This window comes from Myxocyprinus asiaticus, chromosome 36, assembly GCF_019703515.2.
Source record: "Myxocyprinus asiaticus isolate MX2 ecotype Aquarium Trade chromosome 36, UBuf_Myxa_2, whole genome shotgun sequence".
Lineage (NCBI taxonomy): Eukaryota > Metazoa > Chordata > Actinopteri > Cypriniformes > Catostomidae > Myxocyprinus > Myxocyprinus asiaticus.
The window spans coordinates 30,433,443-30,453,832 of NC_059379.1; the positions used below are offsets into that span (position 1 = coordinate 30,433,443).

At 37.2% G+C, this 20,390-nt stretch overlaps 1 protein-coding gene across 1 annotated transcript in view; it reads right to left on the bottom strand.

Moving 5' to 3' along the window:
* The window catches only part of LOC127427423 (protein TANC2-like), a 112,832-nt gene that overhangs the window by 17,620 nt on the left and 74,822 nt on the right, over positions 1-20,390 (bottom strand). The window contains exon 2 of the mRNA XM_051675031.1: positions 15,555-15,657. Within this exon, the coding sequence (XP_051530991.1) occupies positions 15,555-15,624 (70 nt within the window). The 5' untranslated portion in view covers positions 15,625-15,657. The remainder of the gene's footprint in view (positions 1-15,554; positions 15,658-20,390) is intronic.

A 20,390-nucleotide genomic window follows, 5' to 3' on the forward strand; every position in this document is an offset into this window, starting at 1 on the left:
AGATACTGCTCTGTTATCACTAGACGCAGAAAAAGTGTTCAACAGGGTAGAATGGAATTATCTTTTCAAATCATTTTGAACTTGGGAGAGAATTTTTTTGGTGTGGTTTTGGTTGCTGTATAAGTACACCATTGCTGAAGTTCTGACCAATAGCATGGTGTTAAAACCATTTTGTGTATCTAGAGGTTGCAGGCAAGGTTCTTCTGTTTATATTGGCCATTGAACCATTTGCAATCGCAGTTAGAGGTCATAAGGATGTTCAAGGTATAACCAATGGTAGTATGGAACATAGAATAGCCCTGTTTGCAGACAATGTCATACTTTTTTTTAAAACATCTGGATGCATCTATTCCTGCTCTTCTTCAATTTATTGAGTTATTCTGTAAAATTTCAGGATATCGGATTAACAGTTCGAAGTCTTCTATTATGGTGCTGAAAGAGGAAGAAAGAGAGAATCCCAATAATAATGTTAGTATGTTTAATTAATCTAAATATTTTACATATTTGGGCATTCAGATAACCCCAAAAATGGAAGATATTGTTACAAAAAATTATGATCCTGTTCTTGAAAATATCTCAAATTCAACTGAATGGTGGACTTCTTTACTTATCTCTGTAAAGGAGGATAAATATATTAAAAATGAATACATTGCCTAAATTATTATTTCTGTTTCAAAATATCCCCTTGCCACCTCCTAGTGGCTTATTTCATAGACTCATAGATAATAGATGAAATAATAGATGATCTAGACTCAAGACATCTCATTTATACCTACCATTTGACAGGAGTGGACTCCAATGCCCTAAATTTCAATGGTATTATTTGGCTGCCCAACTAAGGTCTATTATATTTTATTTTTCATATCAAGACCCACCCTCATGGTTAGATATGGAAATTAGTTAAGTTAATTCAAACCAATCTTTACAATCAACACTTTATGATTTGCATTTTAAAGAACTTAGAAAAAATTTAGCTAATCCTATTATTTTGATCATGATCAATGCGTGGCATTGTTTATTGAGTTATTTGGGCATTTCCAGTACAAACTCTCTATCTCATTATAGCCCTATTGGGAAATAATACATTCATACCAGGCAGAGTGGATGCAGGGTTTAAATTATGGGCAGTGAAGGATATTAAAAAATAGAAGACTTATATATGTCAGGCAAATTTATGTCTTTTAAAGAATTAGTTAATAATTGTTTTATTTTTTTTACAAGGTATTTACAAGAAGTTTTGTATTTTCACCTCAGAATCGCACTCTAGGTATGCCATCTTTGTCGATTTTGAAAAATTAGGGTACATTTACACGACAACGATGTACTAAAAACGGAAAAGTTTTTCCTTTGCGTTTTTGAAAGGTTTCGCCTACAGACGACAACGTTGTCCAAACGATCCCCGTTCACACGGATCCGCGTGATGCATGCCAGGCCAGTAGTTGGTGATGTCACTTTGTAAAGAAACACTACGCGCCTGTGCACATAAACATTCTTCCACAGAGCGGTGAATACAAACAATGAAGATGGCGAAAGCATCGAGCAGTTTTGTCTGGACAGACGATGAGGTTGCTTTATTACTACAATTACTTTGCTGGAGAAGCGTCAATAAACTCAAAATCTTGAGCAGCACAAACACAGTCCTGTAGTCCGACATTATAGTTTTGAGTGTCTCACGTGTTGTTTTGAAGTACTCGCGCGCATGCCTATAGACTGAACTCTCATAGATTATTCAATAAACTCATTTTTACCATCACTTCGTCTCCTGCCCTCTTCTGTATTCCCCTGCTGACTCTTGGGCTGGTAGGAGAGTAAGTTAACATAACAAGCTGTTGATGTTGACAGGTTTTGGATATCAGACAGAACTCTGATATATGGATATCTTCTGACGGAGAGAGAGGTCTTGTGTACACTGGATCTAACATGCATTTTCACTGCCTCATGTTTTCATATTCTAAGCATATCATTGAATATTGTACATGACATCACATCTCTGTCTATAGGCTATATACATATGCGTTGGGTGAATGAATTGCAGGGTAAAGGTACATCAAATAAAATTAAGTAAATAAATAAACAACATTTAAAATACAAATACATTTTTCCCATCTGAATCCATACATTAATTTCAAGATTTTCAAATTGCAGGTTCTGCCTACTGTACAATGTTCACACTCCATACAAAACACTCCAAATGCTCCATCTCAAACTGATGCCTATTAATCCATCATTCTTTATATAACACGTAATACGCGTGTGCATGATGTCATCGTTTTCACAAATTCATCAAAAACATCGTTTTTGTATGTTTGCACGGAGACGATAATGGCATCATTTTCAAAAACTTGCACTTTCAAACCCGATTTCAAAAGTTTGCGTTTTCAGGCCCCAAAATGCCGTTGTCGTGTAAACGAACAGCCAAAACACATAAAAAGTTTTCCGTTTTTAGTTGAAAACGTTGTCATGTAAACGGCCCCTAAATCTTCAAAGATTGTTATTGTAGGGGTCTGATATCACTACTATACAACTTATTGGTAGCAGGTTCCAAGGAGTCTGCTGATTCTCAGTTAGAGGCATGGAGGAAAGATATTAATGAGGGTATATCTATGGAAGATTGGAGTGAGGCATTTAACACATGACTGAAACTGTTACAATACAATTGGTTGATGCAAGTTTATGTAACTTCAACACTATTACATAAATTTGATGCCAATATTACAGATACACTGGCGGACAAAAGTTTGGAATAATGTACAGATTTTGCTGTTTCGGATGGAAATTGGTACTTTAATTCACCAAAGTGGCATTCAGCTGATCACAAAGTATAGTCAGGACATTACTGATGTAAAAAAAAAACAGCACCACCACTATTTGAAAAAGGTCATTTTTGATCAAATCTAGACAGGCCCCATTTCCAGCAGCCATCAACTCCAACACTTTATCCTTGATAAATCATGCTAAATTGCTAATTTGGTACTAGAAAATCACTTGCCATTATATCAAACACAGCTGAAAGCTATTTGGTTCGTTAAATGAAGCTTAACATTGTCTTTGTGTTTGTTTTTGAGTTGCCACAGTATGCAATAGACTGGCATGTCTTAAGGTCAATATTAGGTCAAAAATGGCAAAAAAAGAAACAGCTTTCTCTAAAAACTCATCAGTCCATCATTGTTTTGAAGAATGAAGGCTATACAATGCTTGAAACTGCCAAAAAACTGAAGATTTCATACAAAGGTGTACACTACAGTCTTCAAAGACAAAGGACAACTGGCTCTAACAAGGACAGAAAGAGATGTGGAAGGCAAGATGTACAACTAAACAAGAGGATAAGTACATCAGAGTCTCTAGTTTGAGAAATAGTCACCTCACATGTCCTCAGCTGACAGCTTCATTGAATTCTACCCACTCAACACCAGTTTCATGTACAACAGTAAAGAGAAGACTCAGGGGTGCAGGCCTTATGGGAAGAATTGCAAAGAAAAAGCCACTTTTGAAACAGAAAAACAAAAAGAAAAGGTTAGAGTGGGCAAAGAAACACAGACATTGGACAACAGATAATTGGAAAAGAGTGTTATGGATCTTAATCCCATTGAGCTTTTGTGGGATCAGCTAGACTGTAAGGTGTGTGAGAAGTGCACGACAAGACAGCCACATCTATGGCAAGTGCTACAGGAAGTGTGGGGTGAAATGTCACCTGAGTATCTGGACAAACTCTCTGAAGTAGTTTAAGAAGTTCTGAAAAAAAAAAAAAAATCAAATTGTAATAGTCATTTTTCACGTTATTAATGTCCTGACTATACACTGTGATCAGTTGAATGCCACTTTGGTGAATAAAAGTACCAATTGTTTTCCATAAGAGCAAAATCTGTATATTATTCCAAACTTTTGGCCGCCAGTGTACTTGTTCTAAATGTAATACATGTAAGGGTACTTTATTTTTACCGAAATCAGATTGAAATTCCTTTCAATTGTTCCTGAGTTAAAACATTATTTTTAAATGCTTATAACCAGTTAATAACCGGTTAATGTGTTCCTTTTTTTCTCCATGAAACCAAAGTCTACATAGTTTTTTACAGTAAGTTTTCAGAATTAAACTACTTCCTGTTGCCCGGATAAATTAGTCTTCTCTCTTATAAATTATTCGGCCCGCAAAAGCTGACGTTTTGTCCACACACGCAGTGTGTGCATGCATACAGGAGAGAGATTTTGCCAATTTAATTGACTTTAGGTGGCTAAATTAATATTTAGGGGATATATTTAAAATTAATATTTATTGAAAAAACGTTATTTTATATAGGCTACTGTATACTTTGCTTGTTATGATTTCTATGCTGAAAGTTCCCCAACGTGGGAAAAAATTGAATCGAAAATTTTTGCTTATTTTTGTTCAGGAAAGTTCCTTATTTTGAGCTTGTTTTTTTGTTTTTCAAAACGGGTGACTTGTTTCTCTTGAAAGACCTAACACACTGATATATCACCCGCCCTTAGTATAGAGTAATATCATTCTAAAAAGAACGTTATTAACCGTTCATTAATTTCATTCTAACCGGTTACTATTTGGAAAGGAGGCTGCGGAACACCGGAATGGAATGAAAAAATACCGTTTCTGCTCAGAATGAACCGTAATAAAAAACGTTTCGTTTTTATTCCCTGTTTTAAAGTAAATTATTTTGACCGCAAGCCCATACAGACGAGTTTGACGCAGGTGCACTGTGACTGCTTTGTGATGCTCTTTTAGTACAGTGAAAGGCAGGCACATGTGCAGACGGCGCATGTGTACATATATGGACGGTCTAATTATCTAGAAAAACTGGGCTGCGCATCCTGTGCTGATGACAACATTTGCAGCATGCGCACTGTGTGTGAGACGTAACGGTATGTGGAAAGCCGAAATAAACTTTGGCCTTTAGCCTCTGACAAATTTTGGGTAGCAGTCTTTAAGTCTGGCAACATACATATCTTGTTATTTAGCATTCCCTTCACGTTATGAACGTACTTGATCATACTTTTGCCCAACTGCAACTGACTCCAGAGACTTTGATTTTGTATTTTTGTTGGTTTGTGGGTTTGTGAGGTTTAAACATTTTGTGTGTAAATGAGGATGATAGAACTGACGCAGACTGGTGACTTAACATTTGACAGTTAAGATGTGTATCACACAGTCTGACATAAGTGACAGTCTGCCTTGGCTTTAACCCAAGATATTACTCGGCTCTTATCGCACAAGCCACAGTTGTAGAGGACAGGAAAAATTGTAGCTTATCTCTGAATGTGGTTTGAGTGATTGGATCACAAAACATTTTGGACCCTGTTTACACCTACATTTAACCACTGTTCACTTGGAATCAGATTGCCTGAAACATATTTTAATATCAGGTGTAAACAGAGCCAGAGAGAGTGTTAATGTAGCTGAAAAATAAATATATTCAGAAACAAAATAGTGAAACAGAACATTAGCTAAAGAGACAAAGAGTCTCAAACCATCATCATTCCAACCAATACTTCATCAGCATTTCTCTACAGAGAAAACACACCTTCTACCTGCTGTGTAGGAGGAGCAGACATAGAAAGGTGACAGAGACTGTGGCAAAAGGGGAGACGAAGGTCGGGGTTGAAGATGAAGGTAGGTGGAAAGTTAAAAGTAAGCATGAAGCACCTATAAGAAATGCAAATTAAATGCAGAGAGAAACAGACTTTCATACAGGAGACGATATAACTGAGATTTAATCAACAGCCAAAGAGAAGACTGATAAACTGTGCAGATGCTCATTAACCTTTATGATCTCTTTCTTTTGCACTCTCCTTCTCGCTACTTTTGTTGTCAATTCCTCAGCAAGAGACAGTGAGTGGGTGGGAATAATGTGGAGGAATAAAAAAAAAAAAAATGAAACAACACTAAGGAAGTTGTTAAAGAGAAAGCTTTGATTCAACATATTGGACCAAGCAGAAGTCGCAAACTATGCAGCAGTTATAGTTTCATGAATATAATGAACAGTGTTGGGTATAATCTGATAACAAAGTAGTTAATGTAATCTAATTATTCAAAATGTAATTCAGTCAAAAAAGTACAGTAGTATAACACATTACATTTTAAATGACTGTAATCAGATTACGGTTACTGACTTTCAATTAAGGTAAATACTTTTAAGTACATTACTTGGAGGCCTTGAAGGGCTCATGACAATAGACAAGGAGGAAATATAGACATTATTTTTAACTGGTTAAGCGGAAAAACAAAAGCTTTTCTGTGAAAAGGGTTTTAGAAAGTAACTTAAAAGTAATTCACGTAATTAGTTATGTGATGACTTCTTTAAAGTAATTTAATTACAATTTTTAAGAATTAATAAGTAATTTGAGTAACTTTCCCAACACTTATTTTCAACAAAAATGAGGCCAGAAACATACTGTACACAACTAAAATGCAAACACGAATGCATGGCCAACATACATTATTGCCAGTATTTTAAAAGTAAAAAAAAATCTGTTCCTCCATTCCAAAGTAACCATCTTTTCTGATAATTTTTTATTTTATTTAATTCTATTTATTCATTAATTATTGTATTTATTTATTAATTATTGTATTTGTTTATATATATATATTTTATTATTCACGGTAAAAAAGAAAAAAATTAAGCATTTCAAATTTCATTAGAAAAATTCCATCAATAATCTTAATCTTTATAGAAAAAATTTGATTGAATATTGTTATTAAATTGAAATACATACATTTTGAAAATAGGGTACAATTTATATTTTTTGAGAGTATTATAGTATGTTTTGCCAATGCCCTATATTTTTAGGGCTTTCAAAAGCACAAAATAGACTTATATTTTTCCCTGCTGCCTTTCATATTAAAGCATTAGGGCATTTCCCTTGTATATTCATATACTTTTTTACCAATAATATTGATGTTAAAATGATATTTTATTTGTCAACTACCGAAAAACAGATGTCTTTAAAAACACCGAAGAGTATTGAAGATGGGTCAAGACAGAAAGAAAACTTTCAACAGTCTAGTGAACCATCTGTTGTCTGAATGTATGTGCAAGCATACATACACACACATGAACAAACAGTGGATAATAGACACAGAGGCAACCCTTTATTTTCAATGTATTAAAGGTTCCTCCTATTCTTGCCATCTTTTTTGAATGTGGCTGAACCACTCCTCTGATACAGTGCTGGAGTCCTTGATGCTTCTAACTACCTCTATCTTTCAAGTTGAATACTAAGAGGAAATTCAGTATATACAAGCGGCAACATCAACACATTTAAAGCATGAAAACATGGCCATGTGAGTAGTCTCTCTGATGCCATGCAACTGCCGCCTAAAATGATCTGTGAAAGCTGGTGCCAGTCTACAATGTCCTTGATCTACAGTACATCACACACACAGACCCTCTAAAATCCCTTTTTTTCTCTTAAAGTGAACATAATGGGAACTGATTGAATTGCGAAATTGGGCATTCTATACCAGTATGGAGATAGGTGGTTGGAGGGGAGGGGTTAATGATAATGATTTGATTTGATTGAAAAAAGTTCACTGAAATTCACTGAAAAACAGAATTTTTATTTTGGGGCAAATTATTCCTTTAAGAAAGGTGATACAAATGGAAAGAGGCAATGAGAGACAGACACAGAAAGAAAGAGATAGAGTGTTAGAGACTGGATAAATTGAAATTTGTCGAAAAGTAGGTCGGATTGGAAGTGGCATTTGGATGGCTGAACGTCATCATTATATGGGTCAAGAGCACTAAACCAGATGAAAGAGACCCTAAATACCCACACTTCTGCTGATACATAAAGAGATTGAAAAAATAAGAACAAAATATATGTACTGTATATAGATAGAGAGAGAGAGAGAGAGAGAGAGAGAGATAATAATTGTTAAAGAATAATTGTTGTGCTGTACAACACTAGATTGATACCATATAAATGCACCCATATGAACACAGTAACAGCTCCATTGTGTTTTTTCTGTCACTGATTCAAGATGATGAGGTCACTGGGGCAGGGATAAGGTCACTTTTAGACTCCAACCTACAGTAGTCTCGTAGAATCACGTTAATATACTTGCATTTTTGCAAAATGTTTTTTATGTTGCCCCTTGAATGTACCGCATCAGTTTTCTGATGAAATGGACACTAGAGGCGCTACAACAACAATGACTTTTATTCGCTTTCACACAAATCACATGTAAAATGGCAGATTATCAGTTCATAAACACGTACTTTTCGCCCTGTTCCTCAAAAATATCTTATGACATTGAAAGATTTTACTATAGCGCATGACTTGTAAGGCAATACATTTTAGTATTTGTATTACATAACCAACTACTTCACATTTTCAAGCTTGTTCAAGTGTGATGAAATGTGCGGTAGCTCAACTGATAGAGCACTAGCGATGTCATGGACCGAGGTATGAGTCCCGCAAAGCATGTGAGTCAACACATGAGACGAAAATGACACTGAAGAACCACAAAATGAAGTGGTTGCTTCCGCAATTGCATATTTCATCTCACATATGCTTTTTATGATACTTTCAGTTAGGTTTGGTTATAGAGCTTGGTTTTGTTGATTTAAAACTCCACACAGTGGACATTTAAACTCAAAACTGTGCGATATGTGTAAGGAACTATGTGATGTAATTTTGTAAAAATGTGGCCATGGCCACGTTTCAGGCTGGTAGACACACTGCTTATTCCTCTGTCCCAAAACAAAGCATCGTTTGAAATTCCTATTTTGTGACAGAAATGCTAAATGCATCACAGTGCTTTCCAAAAACACACAATCAGACTTCTTTTGGTTGACCATGGTGGTCCCTCTGTGAATGAAAGTACACTGACTGTGACTAGCAATGTGGAAGAATTAGTCTGTATTGTAATGTTGGTGCCTTATGGTGGTTACAGTGCCTCTTGTAGCATTTCTTTTTATCCTGTCTGGCTGTTGAGCTTCTCCTTCACTGCAAATAAAATCTTTTTTTTTCTCAAAACAAGATACATTTACTTAAATGTAAAAAAAAAAAAAAAATGAATATATTAAGTCTTGTTTTCAAAGAAATCGAATTAATTTAGTGAGGTTTATGTTTAAAACAAGAAAGAAAAAAAAAAGGATTTGCCAATGGGGTAAGAAAAATTAACTCGTTTTCCTTTTGAATTGCATTTATTTTTCTTACCCCATTGGCAAATAGTTGTAATAATATCTCAGCACTGTTGGTCTATACAATGCAAGTAAATGGTCACCAGAACTTTGAATCTCCAAAAATCACATAAAGGCAGCATAAAAGTAATCCATAAAACACCAGTGGTTAAATCCATTGAATTGACATTATAGGTGTGGGTGAGAAACAGATACATTTTTAAGTCTTTTTTTACAATAAAAAAAATTATCCTCCCTGCCCAGTACATGGCGATATGCATGAAGAACGTAAATCGCCAAAAAACTAAAGAAGAATGTGGAAGTGAAAGTGGAATAAAAAAAAAAAAGACTTAAATATTAATCTGTTTCTCGCCCACACCTATCATATCTCTTCTGAAGACATGGATTAAACTACTGGAGTAGTGTGGATTACTTTCACGCTGACTTTGTTATTTTTGGAGATTCAAAGTTTTGGTCACCATTCACTTCATTTTATGGACCTACAGAGCTGAAATATTCTTCTGAAAATCTTCATTTGTGTTCTGCAGATGAAAGAAAGTCATACACATCTGGGATGGCATGAGGGTGAGTAAATGATGAGAGAATTTTCATTTTTGGGTGAACATCCCTTTAAGGATTGTTTATATATTTTCACTGAAAACAACACAAAAATACCCCTCTGGAGCAATGATAATCTGCAGTACTGTATGTCCATTGCCAACATATTGAAAAACACTGCACACAGCTTAGGTAGTAGATGACCACAAAACTCATGTAACCAAAGGAAGGGTAAAAAGATTCTAGAATAATGTTCAATTCAGTATCAAACAACACCATTCACATGAGCAAAGTTGTAAGGCAGAGGAGGTTTTAATCCTTCCAACTGTGGCGGCAAGCCCAATCTGCCCACTGACCTCATTTTTTTCATCCTGCAACATGCATGGTACATCTCTGTGATGCGCGCTCATAAGAGGGATGATGTAAGCTCGTTGGTAAGGTCACGCATCACGTGGAGGAAGCAGTAAGTGCGTCATTGTTTACAAGAGAAACTTGCACAGACCACAGACCAAGCGCCGTTCACAAACCAAAACAGTCCAAAACAATTTCAAAACAATATAAAATAAAATAAAAAATAATATCCAAATAATAATAATAAAAAAAAATTCGGAGCAATGCCGTTGCATTATCTACTTGTGCTTTTTCTTTAGCAGAAATATATAGGCTATATGACTGTCAGGAATTCAAGCCACACAAGTTGTAGTTAGTGAAACCAAGTGTCCTTTGTGTGAGACTTGACAGTGAAGTGGCGTGAAGGTGAGTTATTTATGCAGGCAGTGATGAGCCAGTGAATTGAGTGCAGGTGCGGTGATTTAGAAATCGGGTGATGAGGAGCGGCGTGCTGAGGGAGGTGCAGAGCCCGAGGGAGGCGTGGCAACGACAATGTTTTCACACATACCCGAGTTCGCTGGAAAAACAGCACGGGCACAGCCGATGAATTCAGATATTGACCCTTTGTTTCTTTCGATGGTCTGAAATCCTCAGGGGTAAAATGTTCACTGCACACCCTCCAATATTTGAGAGGACGTATGGGTGTACTGATATCCAGGTTCAGCACGATAAGCCAGAGCTTCATGCTCATGATCATGTATAGGCAATCGATGAAAAGTTTATATTTTTCCCAGCGTGCATTTTCTTTGGGGTTTCTGAAGGTTGAAGCATCCAGGATACAAACGACAATTTGAACAATACACTTATACAAATACAAATCTACAGCAAAGACAATTAAACTTTTGTACAGCGCTGCTTCTCTTGTAAACAATGACGTGCTTCCTGCCTCCTCCTCCACGTGACGCGTGACCTTACCAACGAGCTTACATCATCCCTCTCATGAGCGTATGGAGAGATGTACGGAAGTGAACATTTGTAGTTAAAAAGTATATAAGTATTGTTTTGTTTCTAAAAATAATCAATCGTTTGGGTTCAGAAGAACTATATTTGTCGACTGGAGTCGTGTGGATTATTTTGATGCACCCTAAATATGCATTTTGGACCGTCAAAAAATGGAGGACATTCACTTGCATTGTTTAGAGGAGGAGGCCTGAAATGAAATCCTAAAAATCTTAAATTCTGTTTTGATGAAGAAAGAAACTGGTTGGCCTGAGGGTGAGTAAATTATCATTTTTGGGTGAACTGTTCCTTTAACATCAATGTAAAACTCAAAATGGGTGTTTGATCTCTGTGACACACTGGATAATGAAGTCATCTCCAGCTGGAGTACACATTTATTCGAGAAGATTTGTGCTGACTCTACTGTGATTTTGGCTAATTGCACAGGGAGCTTTGAGACACAGTACATATGACTGGTAGAATAAGGGTCAACAGGAACATCAGAACAGCATTTTATGAAACCTTGTTTTTTTCCCCACTCTTCCCTTGTTTTTTGCCTCATGACCAGGCAGTGCTTAATTCAGATTTGTCAGTTATATCAGGAAACCCATATACTGTATTGGCAGTATGTCCAACACTATTCCAGAGAGAAATAAGATCTATCACTGAGGCATGATGCATTACAAAGGCTTTAGGCTGTTTCTTGTTCTTATATGCTTCTGGAGCGCAAGATGGACTGCATTTGATACTGACTTCCGAATAGTTAATAAATAATTTACTCTATCAAAAAGACAGGTTCATAGTTGCTTTAACAACACTGCATGCTTATTCAAATATCCTCTTTTGGTTAGAAAAATGTTGTTAAGCACTTTGTCCAAGGAATGCCCGTTTGAATGCTCACTGTGAATTCGGCAACAGGGGGTCAAAATTTCTGAAATCAGTCTGTGTTTATCGAAATTCAAATCACTGTCCCCCAGTGGCCAATGATGGAAGTGTTGTTGAACATATGTGCACGAGCTAGGGTGAAATGTGCACAAAGTGGCGCCAAATGTGAGCTGTACAGTATTTTTAGTTGTAAATGATATAATAGAGTCAACAAAATTTGTATTTCATTAAAGAAATATTGTGGGTTCAATACAAGTTAAGCTCAATCAACAGCATTTGTGGCATAATGTTGATAACCACAAAAATGTATTTCGACTCGTCCCTCCTTTTCTTTAAAAAAAGCAAAAATCTAAGTTACAGTGAGGCACTTACAATGGAAGTGAATGTGGCCAATATTTGGAGGGTTTAGAAGCAGAATTGTGAAGCTTATAATTTTATAAAAGCACTTACATTAATTCTTCTGTTAAAACTCATGTATTAATTGAGCTGTAAAGTTGCTTAAAACATTGTATATACACTGAAAACCCTAATAAGCTTTTTGCACTCATTTGATTGAGTAAACTCATTCCCTCAATTCCATTGAGTAATGGGGTCTCCCTAAACTTGAGAATTAAGTTCAGTTAACTTGGTTTTCAAGTAGAGTGGACTTAACTATTTAAGTTGAGTTAACTACATGCAAGTAGACTTAACTCAGATTTGAATTTACAGTGCATCCGGAAAGTATTCACAGCGCTTCACTTTTTCCACATTTTGTTATGTTACAGCCTTATTCCAAAATGGATTAAATTCATTATTTTCCTCAAAATTCTACAAACAATACCCCATAATGACAACGTGAAAGAAGTTTGAAATATTTGCAAATTTATTAAAAAAAAAAAAAAAAAAAAAAAAACATGTACCTAAGTATTCACAGCCTTTGCTCAATACTTTGTTGAAGCACCTCTGGCACCAATTACAGCCTCAAGTCTTTTTGTGTATGATGCTACAAGCTTGGCACACCTATTTTTGGGCAGTTTCTCCCATTCTTCTTTGCAGGACCTCTCAAGCTCCATCAGGTTGGATGGGGAGCGTTGGTGCACAGCCATTTTCAGATCTCTCCTGAGATTTTCAATCGGGTTCAAGTCTGGGCTCTGGCTGGGCCACTCAAGGACATTCACAGAGTTGTCCCGGAGCCACTGCTTTGTTATCTTGGCTGTGTGCTTAGGGTCGTTGTCCTGTTGGAAGATGAACCTTCGCCCCAGTCTGAGGTCCAGAGCGTTCTGGAGCAGGTTTTCATCAAGGATGTCTCTGTACATTGCTGCATTCATCTTTCCCTCGATCCTGACTAGTCTCCCAGTTCCTGCTGCTGAAAAACATCCCCACAGCATGATGCTGCCACCACCATGCTTCACTGTAGGGATGGTATTGGCCAGGTGATGAGCGGTGCCTGGTTTCCTCCAGACATGACGCTTGCCATTCAGGCCAAAGAGTTCAATCTTTGTTTCTCATGGTCTGAGAGTCCTTCAGGTGCCTTTTGGCAAACTCCAGGTGGGCTGTCATGTGCCTTTTACTGAGGAGTGGCTTCCGTCTGGCCACTCTACCATACAGGCCTGATTGGTGGAGTGCTGCAGAGATGGTTGTTCTTCTGGAAGGTTCTCCTCTCTCCACAGAGAAATGCTGGAGCTCTGTCAGAGTGACCATCGGGTTCTTGGTTACCTCCCTGACTAAGGCCCTTCTCCCCCGATCGCTCATTTTGGCCAGGCGGCCAGCTCTAGGAAGAGTCCTGGTAGTTCCAAACTTCTTCCATTTACAGATGATGGAGGCCACTGTGCTCATTGGGACCTTCAATGCTGCAAAAATGTTTCTGTACCCTTCCCCAGATCTGTGCCTCGATACAATCCTGTCTCGGAGGTCTACAGACAATTCCTTGGACTTCATGGCTTGGTTTGTGCTCTGACATGCACTGTTAACTGTGGGACCTTATATAGACAGGTGTGTGCCTTTCCAAATCATGTCCAATCAACTGAATTTATCACAGGCGGACTCCAATCAAGTTGTAGAAACATCTCAAGGATGATCAGTGGAAACAGGATGCACCTGAGCTCAGTTTTGAGTGTCATGGCAAAGGCTGTGAATACTTATGTACATGTGATTTTTTTCGTTTTTTATTTTTAATAAATTTGCAAAGATTTCAAACAAACTTCTTTCACGTTGTCATTATGGGGTATTGTTTGTAGAATTTTGAGGAAAATAATGAATTTAATCAATTTTGGAATAAGGCTGTAACATAACAAAATGTGGAAAAAGTGAAGCGCTGTGAATACTTTCCGGATGCACTGTAAATTATTTCTACTGCTGTACATTTTAATTGAACTGATTCAATTTGAGATCAAACAACAGCACAGCTCAAATAAAAATGATAACTGATTCTAGGTCAGTTATTAAATAATTCTTTACAGAATATACATACATATATGCACTTCAGCTGCACATCCACAAAGAGAACTGGAATAGTGTGACCAGGGTCCAACTTGACCAAAGAGACATGGTAACATTACACCAAACATCTGTTTGCAACAAAGCATAAATAATATAACAAAAGAGCTAAAACATCTATGAATTCTTAATAACAATTATTTAAATTCCCCAATCTGTTCCCTCTGACCAAGGAAAACTAATTCAAGCAGCAAGGGACTGTGGGTATTCCCCGTAGCCTCAATTTTGTACTCAATAGTTTGAGTTATTAACACTTCAAATCTTAAGTCTATGGATTTTTAAGAAAAATAAGTTCAATTAACTTAAATATTTGAGTTATGAGTCCAAAACTTGACATTTCAAGTAATACTTAATTAAGAAAACTTTATTTTTTACAGTAATGACAACTTTAGGGTTAGCAGTGTACAGTCGTTTTAGGATTTTAGGTTTTGTTGTCATTACATCGTCATGGAAAGGAAGATGTAAAATTGGCTACAACTTTACACAGGAAAGGTTAGTAAGTGATTTTATCACACTAAAATCATGTTAACACGCATTTTGTTTATGTCCTGTGGCTATACGTTTGAAACAGTGAGTATTTTAACATAAAGAAATTGGCCCTCATTCACTTCCATTGTAAGTGCCTCACTGGAACCCAGATTTTTGCCTTATTTAAAGAAAAGGAAGGATGAGTCGAAATAATTTTTTGTGGTCATCAATATTATGCTACAAATGCTGTCGATTGAGCTTAACTTGAGTTGAACCCAGATCATTCCTTTAACTCTACCCCCTAACCCTTAACCTAAACATCAGTGTGGTAAAAATGTAGTTTTAGAGCGAGAATGCAATCTTCAAATCACGCTCACCATTGATTATTTTAATGCGATTACTTTCTGGTTTCCACTGGACCAGAACCTGTGTCTCTGAGGTTGCTACATAAAAAGGTGTTCATGCATGAACTGAAACAAAAATGTATGATTTTGGCATGCCAATTGTCAGTAATTCTGCAGAATGGGGTTTATTTCAGGGTAGATGGACTTTCGGAAGCAACTTTTCTATTTCCTGTTTGATCATGTTGGTTTGAAAAAGACTTATGTAAACAAGTCTGCATTGAGCAAATTCATGTTTAGGCCATAACATAGTAGATATACAGTACATGTCACTGAGAAGTTAAATATGAAAGGTGAGACTGACCGCTGCTGTTGCGACTCTTCTTGTTGGTCTTGCCCCCTGTCAGCAGCATCTTCAAGCTGTTTCTAAACATGGTGGCAGCGGGCAGTGGGGTCTAATCAAACACCTGCAGAGGAGAAAAGAGTATTCGCTTAGTTATTCAAACATTCGGATTTATGAATTGCAAAAGTAGAGATTGGTGATGTTGGAGAGGAGCAAATACCTTCCCAGCAACTAGCATCCTTTATTAATTTGGTCAATGGGTGTGAAATGCAATGCTGACAAAGCAAAACATGTATCAAAAGCCCTGGGAAATTTATGTTCTAAGGCACAATTCAAAGTACTGTCGACAATCTGCGCTAAACTTGCATTGAAAAAAAGACCTTGCATAACTTGCACACACACACACACAACCCGAGGCATGACAATGGCTTCTGGAGTGAATAAGACTTCCCAAAGCCCTCTATATGTAATGCACTACAAAGGCTTATTGCTTTCTCCCCATGTAATCTCATTCAGAAACAGGCAAAGTACAGAAAAAAAAATCTCTCCCAAAATATCTAGAGCTTGTTAAGACTGGATGAATTGGAAGTGTAATACTTGTGATGTTAAGCACAGCACAGAGACATATATGCTTTTATATTACCCAATAAGATAGTCATTAACAATCCGCCATGTCTAAAGAGCTTCCTGTTTGGTTATGTGCATATATACAAGGAACATTAGCATACAAACTAACTGACTGCCTCTTCATGCACTTCCTATCACAGTCTCTATCTCTCTTTCTCTCTTTCCGAGATGACTAATGAAAACCCCAGGCAGTGAGGAAGACGGCCTGCTTATGTTCCCTTGTTGAAGGATGTTGCCTGTCTGCTTATGTCATTGTTAAGCTAAAAAGATGACAGACTGTTTCTGATACAATTAAATCACACAGATGCCACCAATGTGACTGAAGATAATGAAGCTTTTCTTGTTAAAAATACATAAATAAGTAAATACTTTACTCATCAGTTTTGATGACATCATCACAAGTGCATTTGCAAGTGAGGCCACTGGTTTTGGCTAGGATTGAGTCCCTATGTATTAGCATTTGTTTAGTTGTGTTCCTGTAGTAAATTAATTTCAGATGTGCGTGTTTCACACGATCTGCATTGCAGACATTTCTGTGGTTTTACAAACATGCAGTGATATAAAGTATTTGTGTAGTAAGTGATGTATGAAGACATAAAATCAGAGACCACTTCCTTCAACATTTAGGAAAGCAAACAGAGATCTCTAGCCCCCTAAATAAACACATGTTCTTTCGTAGAAACATCACTCCCTGTCACATTAGCCTTTTCATGAAACCAAAAACTTTTAGCTACAAGAGCCATACGGCAAAGAGACTAACATAAAGTTGGTGTTGGCCCACCTGAAGGACATCACTGGACCCTTTCTGGATCCCCTTCAATTTGTTTATCGAGGAAACCGATCTGTGGATGATGCAGTCACCATGAGATTACATCATATCCTGCAACATCTGGACAGACCAGGGACATATGCAAGGATCCTTTTTGTGGACTTCAGTTCGGCTTTCAACACCATCATCCCAGCTATACTCCGGACTAAATTAATCCAACTCTCTGTTCCCACCTCTATCTATCAGTGGATTACCAGCTTTCTGACAAATAGGCAGCAGTTAGTGAGACTAGGGAAATTTACTTCCAGCACCTGTACGATCAGCACTGGTGCCCCCCAGGGATGTGTGCTCTCCCCACTAGTCTTCTCCCTCTACACAAATGACTGCACCGCCAAGGACTCCTCTGTCAAGCTCCTGAAATTTGCAGACGACACTACTGTCATTGGCCTCATCCAGGATGATGATGAGTCTGCATACAGAAGGGAGGTTGAACAGCTGGCTGTCTGGTGCAGTCAACCTTGAGCTGTACACACTCAAAACAGTGGAGATTATTGTGGACTTCAGGAGGAACACTCCAACACTGACCCCACTCACCATTCTGAAAAGCACTTTGGCAGCAGTGGAATCATTCAGGTTCCTGGGCACTACCATCTCACAGGACCTGAAGTGGGAGACCCACATTGACTCCATTGTGAAAAAGGCCCAGCAGAGATTGTACTTCCTTCGCCAGCTGAGGAAATTCAACCTGCCACAGGTGCTGCTGATACAGTTCTTCTAAGCAGTCATTGAGTCTGTCCTCTGCACTTTAATAACTGTCTGGTTTGGTTTAGCTACGAAATCGGACATCAGAAGACTACAAAGGACATTTCGGAATGCTGAGTGGATTATTGGTTGCCCCCTGCCCTCTCTTTAAGAACTGTACACTTCCAGAGTGAGGAAAAGGGCTAGAAAAATAACTCTGGACCCCATTCACCCAGCCCACTACCTTTTTGAACTGTTGCCTTCTGGCCAGCGCTACAGAGCACTGAGCACCAAGAACAGTTTTTTCCCTCAGGCTATCCATCTCATGAACAGTTCAAACTGCCCCATTGAGCAATGATTATGTGCAATACACAGCTTAGTCTATTTATACTATCCAACATATCCTTCCTCTTCTGCCATTACATTCCCTTGCACTATCTGCATATAACAGATTTGTATTTGTACATACGTATACACACATATATATATATATATACACTACCGGTCAAAAGTTTTGAAACACTTGACTGAAATGTTTCTCATGATCTTAAAAATCTTTTGATCCGAAGGCGTATGCTTTAATGTTTGAAATTAGTTTTGTAGACAAAAATATAATTGTGCCAACATATTCATTTATGTCATTATAAAACTACAATTTAATAAAAATAAAAAAAAGTTTTTGAAATTGATGACTTGGACCAAATAATAAAGAAAAGCAGCCACTAAGTGCCCAACATAGATGGGAACTCCTTCAATACTGTTTAAAAAGCATCCCAGGGTGATACCTCAAGAAGTTGGTTGAGAAAATGTTAAGAGTACATTTCTGCAAATTCTAGGCAAAGGGTGACTACTTTAAAGATGCTAAAATATAACACAGTTTTGATTTGTTTTGGATTTTTTTAGTTACAACATAATTCCCATAGTTCCATTTATGTTATTCCATAGTTTTGATGACTTTACTATTATTCTAAAATGTGAAAATAAAGAATATAAAATTATAATAAAGAATGAGTAAGTGTCTTATTGTGTATTTCTTTATATACTTATTGTGGTGAGGGCGTGGTTGAGCGTCCGTCCGGGGAGAGGGGAAGTGGTAAGGATTCATCCCTGGGTGATAATTAGGTCTAACAGCTGTTTCTTGTTGCAGTAATCCAGGGAGAACGATAAGAGGAGCCCACACCAGAGTCCGGGGGCGAGAGGGTGCTACACAACAGTGCAACGCGTTAGTGTTTAAACCCTACCATTGAGTGTTTATTTTGGTGAATAAAGAGTTTGAAGATACCTGAACCACACTTCCTCATTCCCACAATGACCAGTCCTGTTACACTTATATTTTCTATTCACTTTTTATCTTTATTCTATTTTTTATTATCTCTGTCTTGTTGTATTGTTTGTGCACTGGAAGCTTCTGTCACGAAGACAAATTCCTTGTATGTGTCAGCATACTTGGCAATAAAGCTCATTCTAATTCTGATAATTACAACAGCACAGTACTTTTTTAAGCATATTTTCTACTTTAGACTTTTCTTTACTCCCAACTCAGACAGAGTCATTGTTAATGGCATTGAATTAACTTCATATTATGAACAATATGATGTTGGTTCTACATCACTTTTGCACCCTGTGTTAATTATGAAACAATATTGAAATAAAAAAAAAATCATTATTAACATCATTGAATAAATGTTATAATCTGATGTTGATTCGACCTCACTTTTGAGCCCTGCATAAATGTTGAAACGACATTGAAATTTCAATGTAAAAATCAATGTTAGCGTCTTTGAATCAATGTGAGAATCTGATGTTGATTCTACATCACTTTTATTGAATTAACATTGACATTTCAATAAAGATCCAATGTAAAGTCTGCCATTGAATCAATGTTAGAATGTGTTGTTGATTTTATATCACTTTTATTGAAACAACATTGAAATATAGAGCCCCCTTTACATGCCCATTTTCAAACACCTCCTGCACCCCCCCCCCACACACACACACACACACACACACTTGCCCAGCCCTAATGGCCGATGACTCTGATGTGTCTGCAAAAAGAGTTTTCACGCATTTTAAGTACCCCAAAAGTACCGAAAACCTTGAAAAGAACAATAATAATAAATATAGCTGCAAGCAGCAATGACGAGCCCAAGCACCAAGGGTCCATTTCCACCCGGTGTCTTTCGGAAAACAATGCAAGGTGGACATGCATTTGGCATTATTCTAAACTATTTTGAAGCAATTTGGGTAAATACAAGAGGACTAATTTAAAGTCTGTTATAAGAGTCACACTTACTGCTGCCAGGTGGTGGCACTATGACCATGACTCAAAATAGTCACATCCATGTGATTAGCCCCAAGACTAAACATACATCTCAATTTTGATCTACATTGCACACAGAAGATATGAGACACTTCCTGTTTCCCATGTTTATCCATTAATTTAATGCCTCGCCATGGCAACACCATTCGATATATCAAAATTCTGTTCACAATTTAGCATCTTCAGTGTCTTGGCATAATGTTGTCTAAATGTGGTGACAGTCTCATGAGTCCCCTAGGAGGCGTATTTAAAAGTTCAGGGACTGCAAAATTCAAAAAATCCAAAATGGCCGACATCCTGTTGGGCAGAGCTAATAACTGTAATTCTGAAAGTTGTCTGGCTTGATGAGAACTATATATGTACCAATTTAGGTGACTGTAGATGAAAATGGGGGTGCTAC